We start from the raw sequence: 24,855 nt of genomic DNA on the forward strand, positions 1-24,855 counted from the left end.
TGGCCCTGCCCTGACACATAGAAAGCCTGAAATAGAAGTGAGAAAGGAAAATTCCAAGAAAGAAAAGGCAGAGAAGTGGCTGTTCTTACTCCCACACCTAAGGTGTGAATTCTTTTATTGAGTCATAATAATTTCCCGAGAATTCCGAGTCCTGCTACTTTAGGTTCTTGCCCAGGAATCCACCTCTTTTCCCCCAAGCCCAACAATCCTTTGAGGTACTCATGATTGAGCGTGTGGTGGGGGGGTGGGGAAGAGGCTGCATGGGGGTGGGGCTCCTGTGGCTTCACGTCATCCACTCCTCTGGTCCCCAAGTCTCTGGATCCTTTGGTCTCACCTCTAGACAACCGTATCTTTCAAACCTTCTTCCCTGGCAACTCCTCTCTGTCCCGACAAAATCTCTCCCAAGGCATTGTCCTTGTAGTTAGATTTACACAGAGCTTTTGCTTTTATAAAGTGCGTTCATGCCCAGCTTCTCACTTGCATGTCATAACACCCCTGGTGAGGTGGACAGGGAAGGGATGGCTCCCTCCATTTTGTAGGAAAGGGGGGGCTGCCTTCTTGATTCTTCAGTGTCGTCAGGGAATATTTACGAGCCCCAGCCTCACATGGGCCCAGCAGGGCTTCTTTGGCACAGGCTCTAGTTTTTTCTCTTGTTCCTTGGGTTTCCTAGAATCCCAAAGGACTCTCTGTGGCAGACACATTACAAATAGGCTGATGATGCATGTGTGACGGTGCAGCTGCAGTCGCCAGCTCTGTGTTGCTGGGTGGCGTCCCTCCAGGCTCTGTGGCTGATCTCCCACTCCATTGTGGGCCCCTCCTGTCCCGTGCTTGCCATCCTTCCTGTTTATCGTTCATTATCTAACCAGATTTCATGGGGATACACATCTCCAACCTTCCATTTTGTCCAAATGGATCTATCTTGGTTTATTTTCTCTTGCCTAAATATTAGGCATGCCTAATGGGTTTCAAAAATTAATATAATTTATTTTCCATCTTGTCAGTGCAAAACAAAGGTGTTCTTGAGGCATGGCAGTGAAGACCAGAATCCCTCCTCCTCTTCTACTTCTGTTTCTTGAATCAGCAACAAGTAAACAACAGTTCTGTAAACATGTGTGGGTCTGTGTCCATGTGTGTGTGGATGCACCGTTTTCTTCCATTCTTAACTGGTTTCGGACATGTTAGCTACCAGTGGCCTTCTTGTCTTGTTCAAAACGGTGATTCCCGTAACATCTGGACTTTCATCAGGGCCCGTTTCAGCTGCTCATAGGTTACGAACATCACCACGTTCCAGGATCCCAAACGCAAAAAGGAGGGTGTAAATCTGATGAGAAAAACAACCAACACATCAGGTGGAGTGCTAGGAGACCACAACAGATGCGTGTGCTCTCCCGGGACACAGTGGTAGTGCCAGAGGATCCAGACTTCTGTTCATCACAAGCATTTTCTGAATCCTTTCAGTCTCTCTCTCTCTTTTTTTTTTCTGCTAAGGGGATTTAGGCAGAAGTCGGAGTAAGGAAAAGAAAAAAAAACTCACGTTTTGAGACGGGTTACTGTGTTAGGCAGCGAATTCTCACAGTTCTATAAGGCAGCCATGTTGCTGCCAGGCTCCTTTTCACAAACTGAGGCCCAGGGAGGTTAAGAGCTCAACCAAAGACCCACGGCTAGTAAGTGTCAGAGGTGCGGTTCTAACTCCACCCTGCTGCTGGGTGTTTCTGGGCTCAGTTACACCCCGGGTGGCCAGCCCTAACATGGCCCCCTGCCAGGACATGGAGAAGCTTGGGCTTTGCAGGGTGAATACAGTGTGGCACCAGATTTAGCTCATCTCCAGAGAGGCTGGCTGTGCTGTGATGGCATAGCACAGTGTCCCCACCTCAGCTGTGGCTCACCAACTCAGGGAGAAGCCCACGAGCTGGCCCCTGCCCCTCTCTCAGCCTGTCCCTCCACTAACCACCTCCTGGGCCCATTTGCTCCCGCCAGACTCAGCTAGTCACATTCCCTGACGATGCCAGGCCCTCTTCCCTCCATGCCTTTGCTCCTCTTGCTCCCTCTGCCTGGACTGTCCCCTCCTCTCCTCCTTCCCTGGCTGGTTGCTCTTTGCTCTGGAGGACTCAGTCTGGGCACCGTGACCTCATGCCATGGGTTTTCTTGACTCTTGTGGGGACGATAGTACTGTGACAACAAATGTAAACTCCGGAGTCAGACCTGGGTTCAAATCCAAGCTCTCCCAGTTTATAGCTTTACAATCTGGACACATCACTTAATCTTTCTAAGCCTCAGTTTCCTTATCTGTAAAATGAGGAAAATAACAGTATCTGCCTTGTGGAGTTAGTCGTGCAGATTAGGTGAGTTAATGTTGGACAGCACTCAGCACAGGGCCCAGCATCAATACATGCTCAGTAAATACCACCAACTTATCTGCTGCTCTTTGAGGGAAGCATAACCCAGGGCCTGGCACCTACAAGATGCTCCAGAAATGTTGGACAAGTGAAAGCAGTAACTGAGACAAGTGGCTACAGCTGAAGACTGTAATGATAGAGGCACTTTTTGGAAGAACAGTCTGTCAATTGCAGTATAGTTTTATTACGTCATTCCCAGGCTTGAGAACCTATAGCAGCTCTTGTTCACTTGTTGGGTCCATTCTAACAATGGGCACCAAAATCTCTCTGTTGAAGACATCAGCAGTGGGAGGTGAAAGGGCCAAGCTAAGAGCTTACCAGTAGGATAAACAACATTGTTGGGTGTGGTGTCTGACGGTCAGGGTTTGAACCATGGCTCCACCATTTTAACCTGTGATCTTGGATAAGTTACTTAACTTTTCTGACACTCAGTCTTTTCCTTAGTTAATGTGGACAATACTACCCAGTTCAAGGGGCTGTTGGGATAACGTGTGTAAAGTGCTCAGCACGAGGCCTAATATAGAGTGACTTAGCTGTCGTGATAATCATAAACAACCTGCATTATCGAGTGCTCACTTTGTGTGAGGGACTGTGGGAGATAAAAGATGTCTGAGCCACTTTTGCTGTCAGGAACTTGCTCTTTGCATGAGGAATAATTTAAGCTTACAAATACTATAATACAAGGCAGGAGGTGATAAATACCATAAAAATGGTATCAAATGGCATTGCAGAAGTTCCCAGGGAGGAGGAAAAATTTACACCTGAGAGTGTTAGGGAGGAGGTGGCATTTGAACTCGTCTTGAAGGATGGCTAAAATTGACAGCTTGTAGATGATGAGGCATTCCACGCAGAGGGAGCAGTAAGTGCAAGAAAACGTGGAGCGTGTGGAGACAGTGAGGACGGCACTGGCCGTGGTCAGTGTGGTGCTCAATGGCCATGGCAGGAGGTCCGGGAGGTCTCAGGATTGCTAACTTCCTCTGGAGACAGGCAGTACTTTTACCTATTCCTGGAGTGTTTGTTCTCAGTCAGGCTTCCCTAACCCTCCCCATCAGGTATGGTTCACTTTTTTTCTTTTACTTGCATGGTTTTTTAAACTTCTTCTTTGTGGCATTTACATCTGTACTCTTCACCGCTACATCCCAGGTTGACCCACGGTAGCAACATTAGAAAAGAAAGAAGCCCCTGTTCTCTGGGAGGGAGTGCTGGAGGCAGGAGGAGGCTCACCCCTTGTAGAAGGCTGTGGGGCCCTCCTGGGCCACCATCTTTATCATACAGTCGAGGGGGCTGAAGTACTGGCCTGGAGGTGAGTTCATATACCGGGTCTTCACCACGTCCACCGGGGAGGCCACCACTGTGGCACAGAAGCCGGCTCCAAAGGCAGAGACAAAATGGCAGGGGAAGTTGTCTGCAGAGGAAGGACAAGCAAATATCAAGGAGTGCATTTGTGTTCTGTCCATATGTATGCACTGTTTGTCCCCAACTCAACCGTGAACTCCCTGAGCATAGGACAGTATTTTCCATATCTCTCACAGTGCCCTGGGCTAAGCTCTTGGTAAGTACTGGCAAACTAGGCCTGGGCTGACCCAGAGGTGGGAGGTCATGCAGGCTGTTTGAGGAAGCTGAAGTCGGAGAAGGTGAGAGACCCCTGCTTAAAGCTATATAGTGAGAGGTGGTGCTGGGACTGGAACCCAAGTCTCCAGCCTCCCAGCCCAGGGGTCTTTCCTGCTTGTCACCACAATGTACCTGGCACTTTTTACTAGGCACTGCTTCTCTCTCTGCTCCTTCTAAAACCCAGTTGCCTCTGGGTGGTGCCCACTCCACGGAGTTCTGGGTTCCCTCCCTGCTGAGGGAGAGCTGCCTGCCTGGAGCCCAGGGCCTCACCAGTGAGCAGGTGATAGTCCAGCAGCTTCTCCTTGAGGATGTCGTAGGTCACCACCTCAGCACAGTTGACGATAGCATTCCTCATGATGTTGGGCAAAGTTCCTGTTAGGAAGGCGGTGGGGAGGGATGTGAAATGGGTGGGGAGGGAGGAACGGGAAATGGGAGAAATGGATGCCCTGGCTGCAAGGCCACAGGCCCCAGTTTTGGGGCCAGAGTGCCCCATTCCAATGGTCTCAGCCAGAGGATCCCACCCCAGCTGAGCAGATTCCACATTTTCCTTTCTAGGGTTAACAACTCTCAGATTATCCATGTTTTCCTCAGAGACAGAGAACAGAGAGGCCCACTTGTGTTCATTTGGCCACATTTGGAGGGTGATCTGCAATAGCTGTCAAAATTAAAATATGCTTCCTCGAGACCCAGCTGCAGCCAGAAAAGAAAGTCATTCAGCGAGAGGCTGAGCTCTTGGAACAGTGACAGAATGTGGTGCCAGCAGGGCCCCAGGAAACTGTCAGGATCAAACCCCTGGTTTCACAGGTAAGGGGACAAGCTCTGAAGGGTGCCCAACAAGTGAGTGAAGAGCCCCCACTTAAGAGGTGTCCTGCCCTTAAACTTCACTGGGTCAGTTTCTTCTGCAAACGTTCCTGCAACCTCTGGTTCACATGCGGAGAGAGTCCTGCATTCATCGCAGTGGCTGCCATGTGGACACATAGGGAGCCCTCCAGCTTTGCTCCCAAGGAAGCGCTTCCTCATTGCATCTCCCTGCGCCCACTCCTCACAGCTGTGCTTTTCTGATGCTCCTCTTTTTCCTCCGGACCCTGCTGGAGGGCCCCTCCCCTTCCGTCTCCACACACCTAGAGCCTGTTTAGTCTTCCAGGCCCAGCTTAGGTGTCACCTTCTCTGCAGAGCCCGCCTCTGGAGCTCCACCTCTGGGGCAACCCCTACCACATCCTGCCTGTGGTGTAGCTGCATCTTATCTCCTCTGCTGTCCTCATGCCCTGGGCGTGTGAAGGTGTCTTAAATTCATTTCTGGCTCCCTCACATCAACCTGCACATGGCAAAGGGCTGGTAAAATGAACTGAGTTTGAGGGGCTGTGGCAGGTCAGTGAAGTATCTTTGGTTGTGATGTTCTTTCAGAATCACTGGAACACGCCACGCTGGGAGTCCCCTCCTTACTGGGGTCCCTGCCCCAGCCTGAGGGGAGGGAAAGCTCTGCCTAAGACCGCCTGCATCCAGAGTCCAGACCTACCTTTCCACAGGCCCCTGACTCCTTCCTCCCTGGCGATGGTTCTGTAGGCATCCATAGTCCCGCTGTATTTTCTGTCGCTCCTGGATGGCCCGAGGTGTATGCTGGCCTGAAATCGGACCTTTACCACATCTGTAGGCTGGGCACAGGTCACCGCCATGGCGCCTGTGGTGCAGCCGGCCAAAATCCGGGTAGTGAGGCTGGAGTCTGGGAGGGGCAGAGAGAGTGGGCCAGTGTCCCCTACTAAGCAGCTCTCTGGGACATGCTGTTCTCTGCGGGGCTGCCCCTGCAGCTTCCTTGATGTCCACTCAGAGCCTCCTCATAAGCGTCCGGTACCAGCTTCCCCCCGCCCCTGGCTCTGCCTCTGAGTCTAGACTTCCCTGGTCTCTTGACCCACACACTTTCGGCCACCCCTTTGGTGTTCAGGGACCTGGTCACTCACTGTCCGCGCCTTTGGGGGTGTACACCTGCTTGACGGAGTCGTAGAGGCCGATGCGGATGGAGGCGAAGCTCATCTGGCGCTGCAGGCCGGCCACCAGCCCATTGTAGGGGCTGCAGGGACCCTCGGTCCGCACCATGGTCAGGATGGTGCCCAGCACGCCACGGTACTGCACGAGCCGGGCCGTCTGGGCCGCCTGGTTCTCCCCCTGGATCTGAGGGACAATAGCAGGGGGTGAGGACTCGGATGGGAAGGCAAGAAGGGGCTGCGTGCACAGGAACCCTGCTGGGGCTGGGCCTGCCTGGGCTGGGCCTGAGAACAACCATGCTGGTCACAGTAGAAATCACTGGTGTCTGGGCAGCATTTTACCATTCACAAAGCAGTATTATACACATGGCTTGGTGTTTGATCCTCAGAGTAAATCAGAGGGACAGATTGTTTTTCCCATTTTATAAGTGCTTCGTGGCTTGCCCAAGGTCACACAGTTAATTCCTTTTACCTCACACTGTATGCTTTACAAAGTAGGGCCTAGCCCATAAAGGGCCCTGTCACATCATGCAAAGAATTTAGAATTTTTTGTCCTGGTGGATGGTGATGGGAGGAGGCAAGGAAGGGTCCTAAGCAGTGGAGTGAGAGTCTTTGTCAGGGTTCTGAGTGAGGAAGGGCATGTGGGCACACGTCATGGGGGATATGGGAGAGAACTAGCCCCTCCTTCCATGTGATCAATGACCCTTGGCCAAAGGGCACCTACCTGCAGGCGGACCTTGGCTGTGTCCAGTGGAAAGGTAAGGAGGTCAGCAAAACAGGCTGCTGTGCCTGCCCCCAGGAACTTCACAGCCATGGTGGGAGGCACGTCTGAAGGCTTCAGTCCAACCATAGTCCTGGAAGGCTCTGCCCAGTCCCTTTAGGGCCGAGGGGAGGTCCAAGGAGAGAGGCTGCTCCACAGCCCTGGGCTTCAGTGCAGCGGTGGGGCTGCAGGAGACAGGCCAGAGAAGGCCGATGGAGTGATGTCTGGCCTGGCCCCCAGGAACTCTTCCTTACCCAGGAGGGGCTTTAGAAAGGGAGAAGCCTGGGTGGTGCCATACTTAAGCTGCATGAATTTGGCCTATAAAAACAGGTCACGTTCCTATCCCTTGAATTTTGCAATCCTCCTCCTGACCCTCTCCCTCCCCTCCTTACCAGGGGTAGGCAGAACTGATAGTGGTACCTGCACTGTATACATGAGGAAACCGAGGCTCAGGCATCTGTTCTCCCCAATATCAAACTGCCTCCTTTTTTTTTTTGAGACAGGGTCTCGCTCTGTTACCTGGGCTGGAGTGCAGTGGCGCAATCCAGGCTCACTGCAGCCTTGACCTCTTGGACTCAAGTGACCCTCCCACCTTCAGCCTCCCGAGTAGCTGGGACTACAGGTGTGCATCACCATACCCAGCTAATTTTTTATTTTTTGTAGAGATGGGGGTCTCTCTATGTTGCCTATTCTGGTCTTGAACTCTTGGCCTCAGCGTGATCACTTGACAAGAGGGGCAGTTCTTAGCCACTCATGGAAAATGGAATGGATGGACACAGACTCAGGTCAAAAGCCCACCTTGGGGCTCTAGAACTTTCAGTAGTCAAGCTGCGGGAGGAGGGGAAGCCACAGTGGTGGGCACAGGTAGGAGGTGCCTTGAGGCCAGCACTCCCCAATCTTCTTCCCAATTCACTCCAGCCTCCCCTAGACCCCTAGCAGCCGGCAGCCTTTTGCCACTGGCCAGTGGAGGAAGAAGTCAAAAGTGGAACCCTCATTCCTGTAGCTCTGCTGGGGCTCCTGAGGGATGGGATGTTCTAGTCAGCATGGTCCATTAATGTTTGCTGGTTGCTTCTTGCACCAGATACCGTGCTGAGGGCTTTACAGACACTGACTGATTTGATCCCTTCATAAGGCTACAAGTAGTTGCTATTATTATTCTCATTTCGTAAACCAGGGACCTGAGGCTTCCAGGGCTTTTGCTAGTCATACAGCTGAAGTGCTGGAGCTGAGATTGGTGCCCACGTTTGTCTGACATCTGAAGCTGCGCCTGCTTCACTGCCCAGAGAGTCTCAGACTTCAGGGAGAGCCAAGGATCCCTTGAGCTGCTTGTTTACAGAGCAGATTCTCAGCTCTCAGCCCCAGAGATCCTGATTTAGGTCTGGGGTGGGGCCTAGGAATCTGCATTAGGAAAACTCCCTGTGGTAGCTCTGAAGCGGGGGAAGAGGACCCCATTTTGAGACATCCTACCCAACACCAGTTGCCTCCCCAACTCCAACCCACCCTCCCGGCAAAGCCTTCACAGCAGCCCACTGAAGAAGCCGTCTGGGCAGAGACCATGGGCTCTGTAAAGCTCCCAGCAAATGACCTGGACCACGCCTCAGGTCAGAAGTGCCCCTGTCATCCCTACTCAGGAAGAGGGCCCCAGGGTCCTCATGGAAAGAGAGGGATTTATGCTATGGAGGAATCGCAGAGATTCTGGGACAGGCAAAGAAGAAAGCCACTTCCTGTCTATGGGGATTTGCAAAATCCCACCAGAGGCAGCCAGCAAGGCAAAGGGGGTGTGAGTCTTGAGTGAGTGACACGGGTGTTGGGTTCAAGCCCCAGCCCTGCCACAGTACCCTCATCAGGGCCACAGCTCCCTTTTCATAAGGTGGCGGCTGGACTGAATCTCTATCAGGTCTGACAAGCTGCAGCTAGTGAGCCCTGACTGCTCGGGGCTGCTCTCTAAAAGCCTCCAATGAAAGGGAGAACAAGGAGAAGGGAGAGGGAGAGGGGAAGGGATGAGGGAGGAGAAAGGGGTCTTACCTGTGAGTCCCGCCAGGGCAGGGGCAGCACAGGGGCTCCCTAGGGCTCCATCCCAGGAGGTGGCAGCAGGGATTGGATGGCCCCTCCTTGTCATTCACTGTTGTCTCTGCTGCTTCTGGCTTGGCACTGGTCTTATACACACGGGCTGACCTGAAACCTTATCCTAGAGAAGTTGGTTGACAGCCTGATCACTTGACAAGAGGCTGGCTGGTGAGGGCAGTGAGGTGAGAGGGGAGGTGAGTGAGTTCCAGATCTGGTTCAGTCCTCTTGACTTGGGGTGCTTTAATATAGCTCCTTTAAGCTGTGGACGCTTCCTTGGTGACAAGGGTGTATATGGGGGTGGACCTGCTGCCACTTTTGAGTCCAAAGGTCAAGGCCTCCCACGATAGGCTGGGCACAGCTCTCCCAGGTCTCTTAATAATAATAACTGTCATTTCTTTGTGCCTACTATGTGCTAAATATTTTACATACATTACTACTATTTTCCACAATCCTATGAGATAGGTACTATTAGGATTCTATTTTTTTTACTTTTTTTTTTTTGTAATTTAAAATTTTTTAGTAGAGACGAGGTCTCGCTGTGTTCCCCAGGCTGGTCTTGAACTCCTGGGCTTAAGTGATCCTCCTGCCTCAGTCTGGCAAAGTGCTGGGATTATAGGTGTGAGCCACTGCACCCGACCTAATTTTTTTTTTTAAATTACAGATTTATTGATATAGAATTCACATACCATACAATTCATCTGTTTCAAGTGCACAATTCAAATGGTTTTTAGTATATTCTGAGTGGCGCAACCATCAACACAATCTATTTTAGAACATTTTCATCACCCTCTCACCCTGGAAAAACTCCATACACATTGGTAGTCACCTCCCTTCCCCCGCTCCCCAGCCTCAGGCAACCACTAATCAATCTACTTTCTGTCTCTATAAATTTGCCTGTTCTGAACACTTCCTAGAAATGGAATCATCCAATATGTGCTTGTTTGTGACTGGCTTCTTTCACTTAGTATAGTAATGCTTTCAAAATTCATCCATGTTGGAGCCTGTATCAGTATTTCATTTCTTTTCAGTGCTGGGGATCCTAAAATCTTACCACTTATTTTACTGAGGAGGAAATGGAATCTCAGGGAAGTCATGTAGCCAGCACGTGGCGGGGCCTGACTCCAGCCTGTAAACTGTAAGGCATTTTGGGCTTATCTACTGTGACCACCATTCTCTCCAACATGACACTTGGAGGCTTTAGCATGGACACTGCTGGAGCCAAGGGAGCTGGGACCTGGTGGAAGGGTGCCCCACGGAAGCTACTGGAGGCTCCATCTGTGGGCACTCAGAGTAAGGGCTGGGCACAGCTGAATCGGGCCCCAGGTGATGGGGGAAGGGGAGAAGAAGAAGAGAAGGGAGGGGAGGAGTGAGAAGCAGAAGGGAGGGAAGGAAAGGGAGTTAACTGGGTAGGGCAGAGGAGGAGTAGGCAGAAGTCTTTTCTGGACTGGGGCACAGAGCCAGGGTCACAGGGCAGGTGGTCAGAAGCATGGATGTTCAAGTGCAAAGCTTGGGCTGTACCTGTCCTCTTCCTTGGACCAGGCCCTGACCTTAATGTCAGCAGAATAAGCAGCTGCATTAGTGTTAAGAGGGAAGTGGCTGTCAGGGCTGCTGAGATTAGGAAGGCTCAGGAAGTAGGTTCTGAGCTCCATCTGTAATTGCTAGTCTAGAGGTGATGCAGTAAATTGCAGGGAGTCTGTGGGGGAAGAATAGAGTAGAAGCCCAAACCAGGAGGCAGCAGGCTCTGGAGAAACCTAGTGGGAGGGAGGGCCAGGCTCTCTTTAGCTTGGGAGCTTGAGGGCAGGGCCAGGTCTGCCTGCTTTGGCTCCATGTCCTGAGGCCAGCCCATGCTAGAAGTCCCAAGGCTGCCTGCTCTGGGTTGGGATGCAACCAGCCTAGGGATCAGAAACACCTATTCACAGGTCTCTGTGGAGGGAGGGCTCAAAGGGAAGAGAGGCAGCCACTGGCTCGTTCTGGTGGTGGGAACACCTATCTCATGACTTAATCCATGCCACATGCCTGGTCAAGTCATTTACCTCGGAGTTGGCACTGGGAGATAGATTCAACTTCCGGGGATAAGATATTGATAAATAACACACTGTTTTGAAGTGGAGGTGGGAGGTCTCCACCCTCAGGGTCCTTTTGTGTTATCAGAGGCTGCTCTCACCCTGGGGTAGGAGTGTGTCCTCCTGACCCCGATCAGGTTGTCTGCGGGAGCTGGAGTGGGATTTGGAGGAATATTCTTTACCTGGGGCTTTCCCCCTCAGGCCTGGGCCCTGACTGCCCCTCTTTAGGTCCCCTGGGCCCCAAGGGAAGTGGGGCCCTGGGCCTTGAATGCTCTGTGCTGGTGACTTGAGAGGGAGGCTGGCCTCTGTGGTGCTGGGGAGGGGTGGGCTGGCAGGCTTCGGAGCAGAGATAAATAGAAGGGGGAGGGCTTGTCACCAAGAAGGCGGCACCCACTCCTTCCTTGAGGTTCCCGCATCATTTTGCACCCTCTGAGGCCCGGGAGTGCTCTGCCTGCCCCAGTGGCTGCATGCTTGCCTCTCTACTGGTTTGCTCCCGATAGTCAGGAGAGTGGGTGGGGCTGACATTTCCTAAGCTTCCACCGTGTGCCAAAAGTAGGCGAAGCACTTTCACAAATGTCATCTCATTTGATCTTCCTCACAACCCCATGAAGCTGGGGTGATTATCTCTGTTTTACAGACGAGGCCACAGAGGCTCAGACGCAGTGAGACAGGTCTCTATCTCCAGCTGCACGCCGCTCACAGGCTTTCCTGGCTCTCTCTCTATAGCTGTCCACAGCCTGGGCCAATTCTCTGTGCTCACCCCAAGACCTGTCTCTTCTAGGAAGCCTTCCCTGACTGCCCCAGCCCACATGGTCTTTCTCCATGAAGTCCCTAAATTCAGAGCACTTATTGGCTGTACCTTGTTTTGATTACTGAAAGCAGTAGCCTTGCAATACCTCTGGGATTTCTTGTGTGGTTAATCACTTCCTAACTACACAAACAGAGGCAAAACACTGAACTTACAGAAACTCTAGATATCATAATATCTAGAGTTAGAGAGCTGTTTTGAGGACTGAGTGAAGTGACATGTACTTGGGGGTGAAAGCCTGTTGCCCAGCCACACTGCTCACTCTGCACATTTGGCTCCCGCGACCCCATTTTTTTTTTTTTTTTGATACGGAGTCTTGCTCTGTTGTCCAGGCTGGAGTGCAGTGGCGCGGTCTTGGTTCACTGCAACCTCCACCTCTTGGGTTCAAGTGATTCTCCTGCCTCAGCCTCCTGAGTAGCTAGGACTACAGGCGTGCACCACGCCCAGCTAATTTTTGTATTTTTTTTTTTAGTAGAGACGGGGTTTTGCCAGGTTGGCCAGGGTAGTCTCAAACTCCTGACCTCAGGTGATCTGCCTGCCTCGGCTTCCCAAAGTGTTTGGATTACAGGTGTGAGCCACTGCACCCATCTATGGCCCTTTTCTTGTCCTCCCCACGGGGCTTTGTCTGATGGATTTCAAGCATCAGCAAAGGAAATACTGGGTGTCACTGTCATCTGGACCAACCTGATTCTGGAGGAGCCAGAAGTCTCATGGTGATTGATCTTCGTCTGCGTGGGGTGTATGGTTGTTAATCTTTCTCTCTGGCAGTTAGGGCACACACGAATTCCTAGCATCCCCACTCCAGCGAAACACTTGTGCACAGATTACAAACACCAATATGATTTTATTCAAACACAGGCAAGAACAATGACCTTCAGAGCTGGGTAAAAATAATAAGTTAAAAGCATGGTTAGAATTTTAGACAATCAGATAAAAAGTTTGAAGGAGGTGATTTCCCCTTCCTCTCCTAATTGATTAATTCAACACAGCATAAAAATAATTTGTATCTATAAAATATCCTTGTTCCCACACAAATGAACTGGAGGTGGCCCTAGGATTTCCTTGACTATGCACAATGCACACAATCTACATGTCCCTCCTCCCCAACTTTTAAGGCAAAAATGGTCCCGCATCTTCAGGCAGAGGGTGGGCTCATGCCAGCAGTCAGCTGTGTCAAGGACACTGGGAGGCGTTTCTCCACTGAAAGATGCCTGCTTGGGTCCCACTTGGGCGCGGATTCCATTTTATTTCTAGCCTTTGCCTCACCACAGAAAAAAGGAGCTGAAATTTTGTCAAGTGGACACTGGACTGGTTTGGGGCACTCCTCCAGTCTGGGCTGACCAGGTCTCTTGAGGCATCCGTGGCCTAGGCAAGTGGTGGTTTCAGGACTGTGACAGCCCTGAAGGAGCCAGACCTGGTGCCTCCTGCAAGCTGGACAAAGCTGAGGGAGGGTGGGCAGGTGTCTCCTTCCCCCCAGCCCCTCAGGCTGCGTCAGTCTTTCTGGGAGTACTGAGAAGAAAATATCCGTGCAATCCTGCGGGTTTCTTCCTCAGGCAGGTTGGGGGGGAGCGAGTTAGGTCTGGGGCGACAAGGCCTTTGGGAGAGAGCTCCCCTGGTGGCTTCGCTCTTGTCCTGGAGAGGAAGAAGTCAGCTAGGTTAGCACTGAGGATATGGCACCACCAATGGATGACGCTGGTTTCTCTCATCTTTTGGTCCTTTGGTTAATATTTATGTAGAGCTGCCTGGTTTACAAAGCGCTTTACGTACCTTATCTTGCTTGACCCTTACCTCAACCCCATATGGGGGGTATATCATTCTCCCCATGTCGTGGATAAGGAAACTACATTCAGGTGGAATAAACTCAAGGTCCCACAGCTCTGAGTAGCAGAGCTGGGATGTGAACCCCAGCCCTGACTCTTTCTGTGCCTCTGGAGAAGGAGGGAGCGTCACCTCCAGGATAGGTTTGAATCCTCATCCCTTCTCCTGTTGCATGGCTTTAGACAAGTCATTTGTCCTCTGGGTTTAGTCCCATGTGTGATGCTGGGAACATATCCAACTCTCAGGGAGATGGCGGTGAATAATACACTCTCTGTTTGGCCCTTTGGAGCTCCTGGAGTTGCCAGGTGACATAAAGCACCTACCTACTGCTTGGCTACCAAACTTTGATCTCTCTGACTCTGGCTGACAGGGCATCACTAATTCCGCCTTTAAGGTACTTAAACCTGTGAGCTATGGTATCATGGTCCTCTGGACTCCTCTAACTCATTTTTCTTTCTTTTTTCTTACTCCATGTCAGGCTCCTGTGCTGAAGGAACTCAAAGCTATACAGGAAAGCCATCCCAGACAGCTGGCTGACAGCAAGGCCCTGGGGAAGAAGTGGGGGCCTGATAGGGGAGGGGGCAGTTCTGAAAGGAGATGGGAGCAGCCTCCACAGGCAAACCTGGCTGACTTCATGGCATGCAGCTTGCTCTTCCCTGTCATCAAGTCCCATGAGCTGAGGCTGTCATAAGCTGAAGGACTATTGAGAGCACACTGTACCACTTCCTGGGCACTGAGAAGAAGCTTGGTGGAGACCCTAGAGACTGGGACTACCTACCCCCTGCAGTTATGCTCATGAGAAACTGAGGCCCAGCGAGAGTTGCTTCTGGCATCAGTAACATTCAGTTATTCTTTCTTTCATGTCTTCAATCTTTTTTAATACCTACTTGAGAGGGGCGCAGAAATAAACAGAACTCCGTTTTAGGCTTTCTCAGCTCAGAGTTAAGCCCTGGGAGGCAGAGAGATCTGCCTAAAGAATTAGAATTGCCAGAATGAGATAAGGGGAGTGGAGTCAGGCATCCCTGATCTACTGCCTGGATGTCAGTTTCCCACCCATGAAATAGAAGTGTGGATGGGAAACCTTGAGGGTCCCTGCCAGTCTAGAATTCTAAGTGCCAAGGGAATGTCTACAATCTGGGAAGCTCTCAGTGCTATGAGCCCACAGGCAGCCTTTCCTTATAACCAAGAGCAAAGTGATACTAGGGCTGGGCTGCACAGCAGAGACTAGAAGATCTATCTCCCTGCCTTCTAGGCAGGTCTAGGCTAGAAGGGAAGAAGGAAACCCACTTTTTGCTGGTGTTTGCAGTTCTTCCTTCCAAAATACAGGAAGCACCTGCACTGCATGATGCCTCAGACCAGGGGAGGCCAGTGGGCCAGCCTCTGCCTGTTGCTCTCCCACTTCCACACTGGGTGCTCCTGCAGGGCATGGCCTGGGTCTGAGGCTTGGGATCCCAGCGAGGCCAGTTCCAAGACAGGAGCTTGGGAGCTGCTAGACCAGTGTGGGTGGGACCAGGCCAGGGTAACCACAGGTTTAAATTGGGTGGGGAGGAGACTGTTTGTAGTAAGCTTCTCATTCATTCATTCTAGAACCAGTGGTTGTTGTCCTACCATATGCCAGGTCTTTAGTTAAGTTAAACTCTCTCAGGCTCTATGTAGCACTTTAAGCTTGTGTATATCTTTCTCTACTCCCAAGATCCAAGATGGCTGTTTCCTGAGCTATTTGGGATTTAGGATGACACAAGTCCCATTCCTGCCCCCCAGCTGTACTGCAGGTAGATTTTCTGGGTCATCAGTTGTATCTTACCTTCCATTTCTTTCTCTGCTACTCTGAAGGGGAAGTAGGGAGATGTTTGTTTTATGAGCCAGATGGGAAAACAGGCCTTAGAGCATAGTATTCTATCTCAAATCCTAAAACCAGGCATTTGTTTCCCCATTTTCTAGAAGAGATGTCTTCTCTGTTTTAGAGAGACTTAGATGAGTCTTGTTCTCCATGGCTGGAAGGGCCAACTACCTCAGTTCATGAAATGACCATAAAAAGACCTCTGTTGGGCTGGGTAGCTCACGTCTGTAACCCCAGCACTTTGGGAGGCCAAGGCAGGGGGATCGCATGAGTCTAGGAGTTTGTGACCAGCTTGGTCAACATAGGGAAACCCTGTCTCAAAAAAAAAAAAAAAAAAGGAAAAAAAAAATTAGCAGGGTGTAGTGGTGCACACCTGTGGTCCCAGCTACTCGGGAGGCTGTGGTGGGAGGATCGCTTGAGCCCAAGAATTCAAGGCTGCAGTAAGCCATGATCATGCTACTGCACTCCAACCTGGGTGACAGAGGAAGACCCTGTCTCAAAACAAAACACCTCTGTTGGTGACTCATCAAACTTTTCAGGAGCCTAAGATCTAATCAACTTGATCAACTCTTATGGACAACAGGCAGACGTGGTTCCTGTTGTCATAGGGCTGCTCAGCTAGAGAGAAGACAGACAATGAGCTACCCAACAATCACAGAGATGAAGCTTAGAGCTTGTGAGCACTGAGAAAATAGCAATTAGTAACAGCTGAGAAAGTCTGGGGCAGCTTCACAAGGAGGTAGGCTCCAAGATGGGCAAGGTCTCAACAGAAGCTGGGTGTCAGGTGAGGTCTTTCATTAGAGGGAACAGCATGAGCATAGACCTACACCTACTGGCTGGGCCATATCTGCCCTGGAGCTGAATCGCGTGTGGCACCAACCTTCCAGCACTGATACCCTAACCCAATGACCTAGGGGGCCTTATCTGCAAGGCCCAGGCCCAGGAATCAGAACAAGGACAAGGACAGGGCTTGGCTCTGTGTACAGGGCAGGGGCGGGGTATGGAAGGACAGAGAACTCACACTCAGCAGCATTTTGCTTTTGTTGACCTCAATAGGGTTTAGAAACCATCTTGACTAGTAGTGAAGATTCTTCCTTCATCAGGACTGCTACCCTAACACACAACCCTGGTAGGGTTGGCCAGAGGCGAAATTGGCCAGAGCAGGGATACCCTCAAATGTATCATCCATTCCTCTGAAATACTCCCACACTTCTGGCTGTAGACCTGAGGGCACAAGAAAGTTGTCAGCAGAACATGGGCTTTGTGGGAGGCATCAACCTTCCTGGGGAGGCAGGAGGAACACACGTGGAAGCAGGATCATTGTAGCTGGAGGGGCTGCGGGTGCCTTGGAGTCTAGACAGCGGGTGTCATCCATGGGGTGAAGTCCCTGGAGCGGGAACTTAAACATGAAGGTGGAATGTGAACAGACAATGAAGAGAGAGGGTATGCCACGTGGAGGTGCAGGTTTTGTGAGGAAGGAATTTTCTTTGCTAGGAAAGTGGTGGGGGTGGATAGGCTGAGCTGCAGGTATGGAGAGCAGCCAAGACAAACCTATTACTACAAGAGGGGTTGATGCTGGTTGAGGAAGTTCCAGAATGTCTGGGGGGAATTTGATCTTATTCTTCTTGGACTTCAGCGAGCTGATCTGTAAGGGCCTTCCCAGGGAACAGGGATGGGGTATTTGACGACTGTACTAGGCTGAAGGACAGAACTGGCTTTCCTGTGGACCGGGTGTCAAGCACGGCAGCAGGCCAGGGGCTTTCAGGCTGCCCCATTAAATCCTACCTCATCCATACATGGGACCTGTTCCTTTCTGAGTACCTGGACACCCAGGTCATTAACATGATAGGCCTCTCTGATAATAGATGTGTCTTAAAAGAGCCTTCAATGCTAAAGATCGGACTTTGCTGGGGAGAAAATGGAGCATGTGGAAGGTGTAAGGAGTGGTTTGGAAAGAAAATGTGGGGCTTCCTGGGGCTCTTCAAATTGAGTGGCTAACCCTGCATAAGGAGCTGGTTCTAGTCCTGGCTCTACCACTTCTTAGCCAAGCGGTGTTGGGCAACCCACTTTCTCTTTGGGCCTTGGTTTGTGCATCTGAATGGGATCAGGATGAGCAGATAATGCAAGAGGAGGCATTCTATAAACCACGGGCTTATCCCGGCCCTTGGCTCCTTCTCTGGTCTGCTCCCTGTGATGCAGCCTCTTCTCCAAAAGCTCTCTCAGGAGGGCCTGGCCCTCTTCTTTGGCCTGGAACATGATCTGATCCCAGCCACTGTGTTCTAGGTTCTCTTCACTCCAGCCCCCAGATGGATTCCTCGAACAGGCCACATGCTCCCAGGGGTTGGTGGGTACAGGTGCCCCCACTTACCCCTGCTTCCAAGTATCTGAGGGACTTTCTCAGAGGACAGGCAATGGAGTGCAGTGGAAGGGACATTGGTCTGTGGCCCAACCTAACTGTCTCACTCACTCAAGACCAAGATGCTTTCTCACTCTGGGTCTCTCTGGGTCTTAGCTTCACTGTCAAGTGGATCTAAGAACTTCTGTTTGGTCTTCTTATCCAGGTCTACGCTGGGTTCAAATAAAATTCAGATATGGCCAAGGTTCTGACCAGGTATAATATCTTACAAAACACAGAGGCTAAGATGGAGCTAGAGCCAATGCCAGCTGCAGACCCAAGAGCAAAATGAAGCCTTGCTGTTCTCAGACCCCATCCCTGGCAAAGGGTCAGGCCCCAAAAGTCCTGAGTAGAGCTGGGGTACAGGATCTCCTGTACTGGGGTAAGCAGTGCTAGACCAGGCAAGTTCTCCCTGCCCCACTGTCTTCCCCCCTTCTTTGGTAACAGTGAGCCTCTGGTCTGGGATGAGGGCTAAAGTTCTGTTCTTTTCCACAGTAGCCCCTTTAAGTGACATAAACATTGACTCAGGAGCTGAAAACTGAAAGTAAACAGCCACCTGGGTCTGGCTGGCTAGGTGGACCTGCCAATGGATTGCTGCATCAGAGGCCGAGTGAGGGCTCAATATAGCTGCCTGCCTTGCTCAACTTTCACCCCTTTGGCTGGCTGCCTTTCCCTGGGGTGGCTCTCAGAGTCTGGCCTGGACTAGAACTTCCTTGACACTACAGAGAGCAGCAAACTCAGCAGCCACAAGTAGGAGCAGAGGGGAAGTGAGGACAAGGCACTTAGACTAGAGGCCCAGCCCTGAGAGGCAAATCCCAAATCTGACCTGCTCAGCCTGGCTGCCGCATGGCTCTGGTCTCATGCTCTGAGCTCACCCTCCATGCCTAAATTAGAGGTCTGGTCATGTGGTTCTTATTACCGATATGCTCCCTCCGTGCCACACCCCACCTGATGCCACCCTCTCCTTATTCCAAGAAGCCTTCCCGGACAGGCCCATTCTACAGGGCCTACGTCACTCCCTCACCCTGGGCCTTAGTCTACGCTACGAAGGGGCCTGACTAGGGCAAGACTCCTCAACCCTTTTTTTTGTTTGTTTTTTTAAACAGGGCCTGGTTCAAAAGATGATCCTCAATCTTCTGAACCCAAGCTCTGCCAGAGAGAGGGCTCAAAAGTCCAGGTTTTGAGAGGGAAGGCTTAAAAGTTATACTCTTACAAGAAGAGCTCCTGGCTCCTCCTGGACTCTGGCCTCAGAGTGGCTCAGGCAACCTGAGACTAGCACCTGCCCAGCAGACCTATGAGCCCCTTCCTAAAAAGTGCCTGCCAACTCGCAGTCTGGGCCAGGGTGGGCGCCAGCCAATTTTGGCTGTTTCTCCTGACCTCTATACACCCGTGGCCAAGTTGCTTATCTTCTAAAAGCTCTGTATAGCCTTTATCAGAGATACTTTGACCTTTAGGTCTCTCTTAGGCTCTGCAGAAAGCTAGGGACTTGGTGGCTTAATGAAATGAGGCAATAGGTCAGGACCTCTTGCCCCAAGAGGGGCAGCTCAGCCGTCAGGCCTGGACCACAGGCTGAGAAGAAACCCAGCATCAGGAAGTTCCCTCAGGCCCCCTACTGATCTGATCAGGTGGCTTTGTGGAGAGCTGGGATTCTCTACCAGGACTATTTATCTTTCAGCTGCTTCTGGTTTGTGGAAAGGAAACCAAAGGATAGATTTTTTTTTTTTTTTTAGACACAGTTTCACTCTGTCGCCCAGGCTGAAGTGCAGTGGCACCATCTTGACTCACATTGCAACCTCTGCCTCCCAGGTTCAAGTGATTCTCATGCCTCAGCCTCCCAAGTAGCTGGGATTAGAGGTGCCAGGATAGAAAAATTCTATCCCTTGGTTTAGACATGTTGCTGAGGACCTCAGAAAGTCATAAGCAGAGACAGGACAAAAAAATCAGGCTTGCTGGCACCTCGATCCTTAGTGATGTCTGAAGTGCTGTGGTCTGGCTGAGTACAAGTGAGAACATCGGGTGGGAGGGGGTGGAAAACTCAAGGTTTTAAGGGTACCCTCATGCCTGGCCTTGTCTCATACTTTCTGCCTCCTATACTCACTCCTTATGAATAACAGTGTCTGGCCCGATGCCTGTGGTTAATCCAGGGGCCCATTCATGATGTGGGCAGAGTGTGGGCTTAACACAGGAAGGCACAGAGCAAGACAAGGCTCACCTCATGGTAAAGAAGTGCCATGTGGGCAGGGCAGGGAGGCCAAGGCTCAGAAGACAGGCTGCTTCTTGTCCTTTGCTTCTAATTCCTATCTTGTTTCAGTCCAGGCCCATCTCTTCCCATTTCTGACCTAGCACACATTTCTGTCTCTAGCACACAGTGCTTGTACCTTCTGCTGTCCAACTTCTGTTGATTCTAAGGTTTCTTCTTTTCAAATCCACAGCATGAAAAGCCTTTCCTTTATCTTTGTTGAATTCAACTTAAGCCACCCCACATGGCTCTGTCTTTCTTTTCCTATACTCATTCCCTTTGCTTTACTTCAGTGCTAATATAGGCAAATGTCATTTGAGGAAATGAGTGGTTTGGAGGCCAGTGCCTTTCCAAGAACTGCGAGCTCCCTAAAGGCAGGGTCCACAGCATGAGGGTCCTAGCTCTTTCAGCATGACAGGCAGTTGGTAGGAGTTGGAGGAACTTAGATATAAGGCTGGCTCCCCAGGGAACTGTGAGTTCCCCGAGGGAAGCTCCTGTCTTCTGCACCTAGCTCAGGACTGTGGCTTTGCACATTTGTTAAAAGATGCAAATTTCAAGTCTGAGGTCAAAACTATCTTCCTACTTTCTGGCCTGCCTATCCTCAGGCCCAGCTCTAGTGCTCCTATTCAATGATGGGAAGTTATTGGAAGGTTCTGAGCAGAGAAGTCACATGATTGAGTTGATGACTGATTTAACATCTTAAAAAGTTAACAGGATACTGTATGGGGAATGGGTTGTGAGGAGCAAGGGAAGAAGCAGAAAGGCAAGTTAGGAGGTTACTGCAATAATCTAGGCCAGAAATAATGATGGTTGAGACCAGGGTGGTGAGAAGCACATTTCTGTATATTTTAAAGATAGAGCTGCCAGAATTTCCTGTTTAATTGAAAACTGGCATCAGGGAGGATTCCAAGAGTTTTGGTCTGAACAACTCAATTAGAGTCTCAGCTACTCAGGAGGCTGAGGCAGGAGATCACTTGAGCCCAGGAGTTTGCAGTGAGCCGAGATCATGCCACTGCACTCCAGTCTGGGCAACAGAGGGAGACCCTGTCTCAAAAAACAAACAAACAAACAAACAAACAAACAAAAAACACCACCCCCCTCCAGAGTTCAGCTGTACCCTTTAATCGAAATTGAGAAGACTGAAGGGGAAATGGATTTGGGAATAAAATCTGGAGCTCAATTTTGGACATGTTAAATTTGAGACATCTATTAGATATTCAAGTGGAGATGCTGGGTAGACAGTTGTAGAGTTACAGTTGTAGAGTTAGGTCTGGGCCAAGTTAACTATCGGGAGTCTTCAGCATATAGAAGAAGAAGGAGGGGAAATGAGGGAGACCCAGCAAACAAGGCAGAGCGGGAGCAGCCAGTGAGGGAGGAGAACCAAGAAGAAGTGATGCCTTAGAAATAAGTGAAGAAAGTCTTCAAAGGAGAGAGATCAACTGTGTCACATGCAATTAGGCACTGAGATTTGATAACTGACTTAGGAATATGGAAGTTTTTTGGGGTTTTGACAGGCTTAAAGAGTGCTCCCCCTGCCAGTGGTAAAGTGAGGTAAGGTCTGATTAGAGTGTGATATTACACTGGCTACAGTGTGGAGAATAAATGGTGGTGGAAAAGTGCAAGTATAAGTGAGACTGGTTAGAAATAGTCGGGGGGGCTGGGCACAGTGGCTCACGCTTGTAATCACAGCATTTTGGGAAGCTGAGGCGGGCAGATCACTTGAGGTCAGGAGTTCGAGACCAGCCTGGCCAACATGGTGAAACCCCATCTCTACTAACAATACAAAAATTAGCTGGGCGTGATGGCATGCGCCTATAATCCCAGCTACTGGGGAGGCTGAGGCAGGAGAATTGCTTGCACTCGGGAGGCAGAGGTTCCAGTGAGCTGAGATCGCACCACTACACTCCGACCTGGGCAAGAGTGAGATCCCGTCTCGGGGAAAAAAAAAGAAAAAAAAAAAAAGAAATAGTGGGGAGATGATTGGGCTAGACAGGGCAGGGTGAGAAGTAAGTGATTCAAAAGATGCTTAGGTGGCAGAATTAACAGGCCTTGGTGATGTGGATCTTGGCTGTGGGTCATGGGGGATAAAGGAGCAGGGGTGAGAGATACTTGTGCTTCTGGCAGGAGTAACTACATGGATGGTGGCTGAATTTCCTGAGATATGGATGCAGGTTGCAGAGGAAGTATGCAAAGGAAGATGACAAGCTCAAGTTTTGGACAGAGTGAATTGTTTGTGACACATCGGACAAGACGTCTAGGATGCAGGTGGGTCCGTACGTGTCTGCGGCATGAGAGAGAAGACTAGACTGAAGATAAGGATTTGAGAGTCATTCAAAGTCATATTTGAAGTCATCAGAGTGATTGAGATATTCCCAAGAGTGAAAATCTACAGAGCAGAAGACACAGTCTGAGGAAGACAACATGTAAAGCAAATTACTGCCGTTCTCATCGTCAACCTCTCTCCTCCCCTGTATGGAAGTTGATAAAACTAGTTTGTCCATCAGCAGCTGAGCAAGCAGAATCACAAAAAACTTTTAACAAAATCAGGAAGCTGTCCCAGTAAAGAGTTACTTCATCACAAGAGGGAAGAGAAAGCAGGGGCAGCGGAACTTGATTGATTTATAATGAATTTGGAACTGCAAATGGATCGCTGTGCTGCAGTCCTGCTAAACCAGCCATCGTTCTCACCCCTTTTCTTTTTGCAGAGGCGACAGCCAGAAGTTGAAGTAGCATGGGGTGGGAATTATGGGCTGGCCCCTATACTCTACCTGTGTGGCACTCGTTATTCTACAGTACAACCACCCTGTGAGGCCTGATAACCCCATTTGACAGATGAGGAAGCAGACTCAGAAAAGTCCAAAGATCTGACGAATGTCATACAGGCTCCTGTATCCACTCTACTGTGGGAGGAGGGAGGCGAAATCTGTTTCACAGATGCTTCCAGTGGAGACTGGGAGGTTCCTTGGCTCAGGTATATCATTTCAGCGTGGAGTGAAAGATCAGGTCTTGTCTTTGATCATGTGGGGAAACCAGGGCAATCAATCCAGCAATTACGAGCCCTCTCCTGTTTCAGGGATGGGCTGTTAGCCCTGACCCGGAAGCAGATCAGCTTTAGTATAGCAGTCCTAGGACAGTGGTTGAGAAGAGCCCTGCAGCCTCTCAAAGTGCTCCTCTTCAGTTGTGAGGGCCAAGGCTGGCCTTAGGAGGAGGCAGAAGAGGTGGAATTCTCAAATGTGGATACAGGACAGGGCTCCTGCCCTTGCCTCACTCCCTCTCACTTAGAGCTGCTGACTGTGCCTGAAGCATCACTGAGAAAACAGGAACTTCCATCAACTTGAAACCCTACCACCAATCTCTAATCCTGTCTGCTTTAGCACCCATCTTCTCTGCCTTCCTTCATGATATTGGGTGAGTTTTCTTTTTCCTCTCAAAAGGCCAATAACTCCATGTGTGCTCTAAATCCCACACCCTTTCTTTTCCCCCTCTCCTTTTTCTCTCCCACTCCTGTGTCTTCCCCTTCTCCCTTTCTCTATGGGATCATTGCATTAGCACACAGAAAGCTGCAGCCTTCCCATATTAAAAAACAAAAACAACCTCCCTTGGTCTCGCATGCCACTCCAGCCACTGTCCTATTTCTCTGCTCCATATTCACAGCCTAATTTGTGGAAGGAGTTGGTGTCTCCATCTTGTTATCATTCAATCACTGTATAATTTTAATGACATATGATTATGTGATTTCTTTGTATAACATACCAATGAATCTATGTAACAGTAAATCATGAAGCACAAGAAAATGAACATCTGTAAACCCACAACCCAATCTAAGAATAGAAACATCTCTAATACTGTTGAACAGATCTTTATGTTCCTCCTCCCCTATCCCATTCCCCTGCTTCTATCCCATTCCCTACCTCCACAACTATGAACACTGTAATCAAACTGTTGAAAACTAGAGATAAAGAGAAAATCAAACAAGAAGTGAATAAAGGTCATGTTACATTCAGTGCAAGAACAATCAGAACAATGCTTCTTATAAGAAACAATGGAGGACAGAAGACAGTGGAAAGGTATCTCTAAAATGCTAAAAGAAACAACAAAAATTCAGGTTAGAATTCTATATCCAGTAGAAAAAAAATCTTTCAAAAATAAAGATATTTTCAGACAATTGAAGCTGGATAACCAGTTACCAGTAGGTCCACACTACGTGAAATTCCAAAGAAGTTTTTCAGGCTGAAGGGAAATGGTCCCAGCCAGAAATCAGGATGTGAAGAAGAAATGCAGAACAACAGCAATAGTAAGTATGTGGGTAAACAGAAAAGACTATTTTTGTCTCAAGTTCTTCAAAGTGAGGCCTTTTTAATAAAGGCCACAAGATGATGGTGCTCCTGCTCAAATAATATTTCAAAATTAAATCTAAAATAAGTATAAGAAAATCAGTGGATGTTGTGATTTATCCCATGGTAATGATTTCAATCTTTTTAAAAAATGTAATTCTTAAAAATGTTTTCCTCTTAAATTTTGGTATCTCTACTTGCTAGTGTCCTAAATACATACATGATCTTATTTCTTAGGCTATCCAGTGCTGGCTGGCAGCCAGCCAGGAGCGTAAGATTCTGAGAAAATGTGCTGCAATAACCCATCAAGTAGTGAGAGAGGCCCATCACTAGCCAGGATGACTAACTTCCCTGGGTTTCCCGGATCCTGGGTTCCAGTGCTAAAACTGCATCAGTTCTGGGCTAACCATGATGACTGGTCATCCGAACCAGGACCCAGAATAAGGTTCTAAGGACATAAGTGGCTCTGAGAGCAGCAAACAATGGAATGTTGTTAAGGGCAACAAAGAAAAAAGGCTGAAAAGTATTATCTTCTCAAAAGTAGA

The 24,855-nt window shown here is 49.8% G+C and overlaps 2 protein-coding genes across 11 annotated transcripts in view; both read right to left on the bottom strand.

Moving 5' to 3' along the window:
- Positions 1 to 80: 80 nt before the first annotated feature.
- UCP3 (uncoupling protein 3) lies at positions 81 to 8,891 on the bottom strand. Its single transcript, XM_001174875.8, has 7 exons — positions 8,772 to 8,891; positions 6,711 to 6,931; positions 5,963 to 6,173; positions 5,524 to 5,727; positions 4,278 to 4,379; positions 3,621 to 3,801; positions 81 to 1,321 (listed from the first exon to the last, which is right to left on the bottom strand). Exons 2-7 carry the CDS (start codon positions 6,834 to 6,836, stop codon positions 1,207 to 1,209), a joined length of 939 nt encoding a protein of 312 aa, XP_001174875.2. The 5' UTR covers positions 6,837 to 6,931; positions 8,772 to 8,891; the 3' UTR covers positions 81 to 1,206.
- Positions 8,892 to 24,855, bottom strand: part of C2CD3 (C2 domain containing 3 centriole elongation regulator) — a 162,507-nt gene continuing 146,543 nt past the window's right edge. For 5 of the 10 annotated variants that reach the window (XM_024347345.3, XM_024347349.3, XM_063783208.1 and 2 more), the window contains one exon: positions 12,509 to 13,316. In XM_024347345.3, the coding sequence (XP_024203113.1) occupies positions 13,176 to 13,316 (141 nt within the window). In that variant the 3' untranslated portion in view covers positions 12,509 to 13,175. Of the gene's footprint in view, positions 8,979 to 12,508; positions 13,317 to 16,363; positions 16,567 to 24,855 lie in introns of those variants that run through there. The other 5 variants (XR_002938508.3, XR_010147281.1, XM_054661516.2 and 2 more) reach the window with 3 other exon arrangements.

Source organism: Pan troglodytes, chromosome 9 (genome assembly GCF_028858775.2).
Source record: "Pan troglodytes isolate AG18354 chromosome 9, NHGRI_mPanTro3-v2.0_pri, whole genome shotgun sequence".
Classification (NCBI taxonomy): domain Eukaryota; kingdom Metazoa; phylum Chordata; class Mammalia; order Primates; family Hominidae; genus Pan; species Pan troglodytes.

Excerpts from the sequence above, each read along its gene's own strand:
- UCP3 (XM_001174875.8), bottom strand. The coding sequence starts at position 6,836 with ATGGTTGGACTGAAGCCTTCAGACGTGCCTCCCACCATGGCTGTGAAG. Across the intron at positions 3,802-4,277 it reads GGACTATCACCTGCTCACTG|ACAACTTCCCCTGCCATTTT; the intron begins GTGAGGCCCTGG and ends CTTCCTCTGCAG. Across the intron at positions 1,322-3,620 it reads CCCACAGCCTTCTACAAGGG|ATTTACACCCTCCTTTTTGC; the intron begins GTGAGCCTCCTC and ends TTTTCTCATCAG.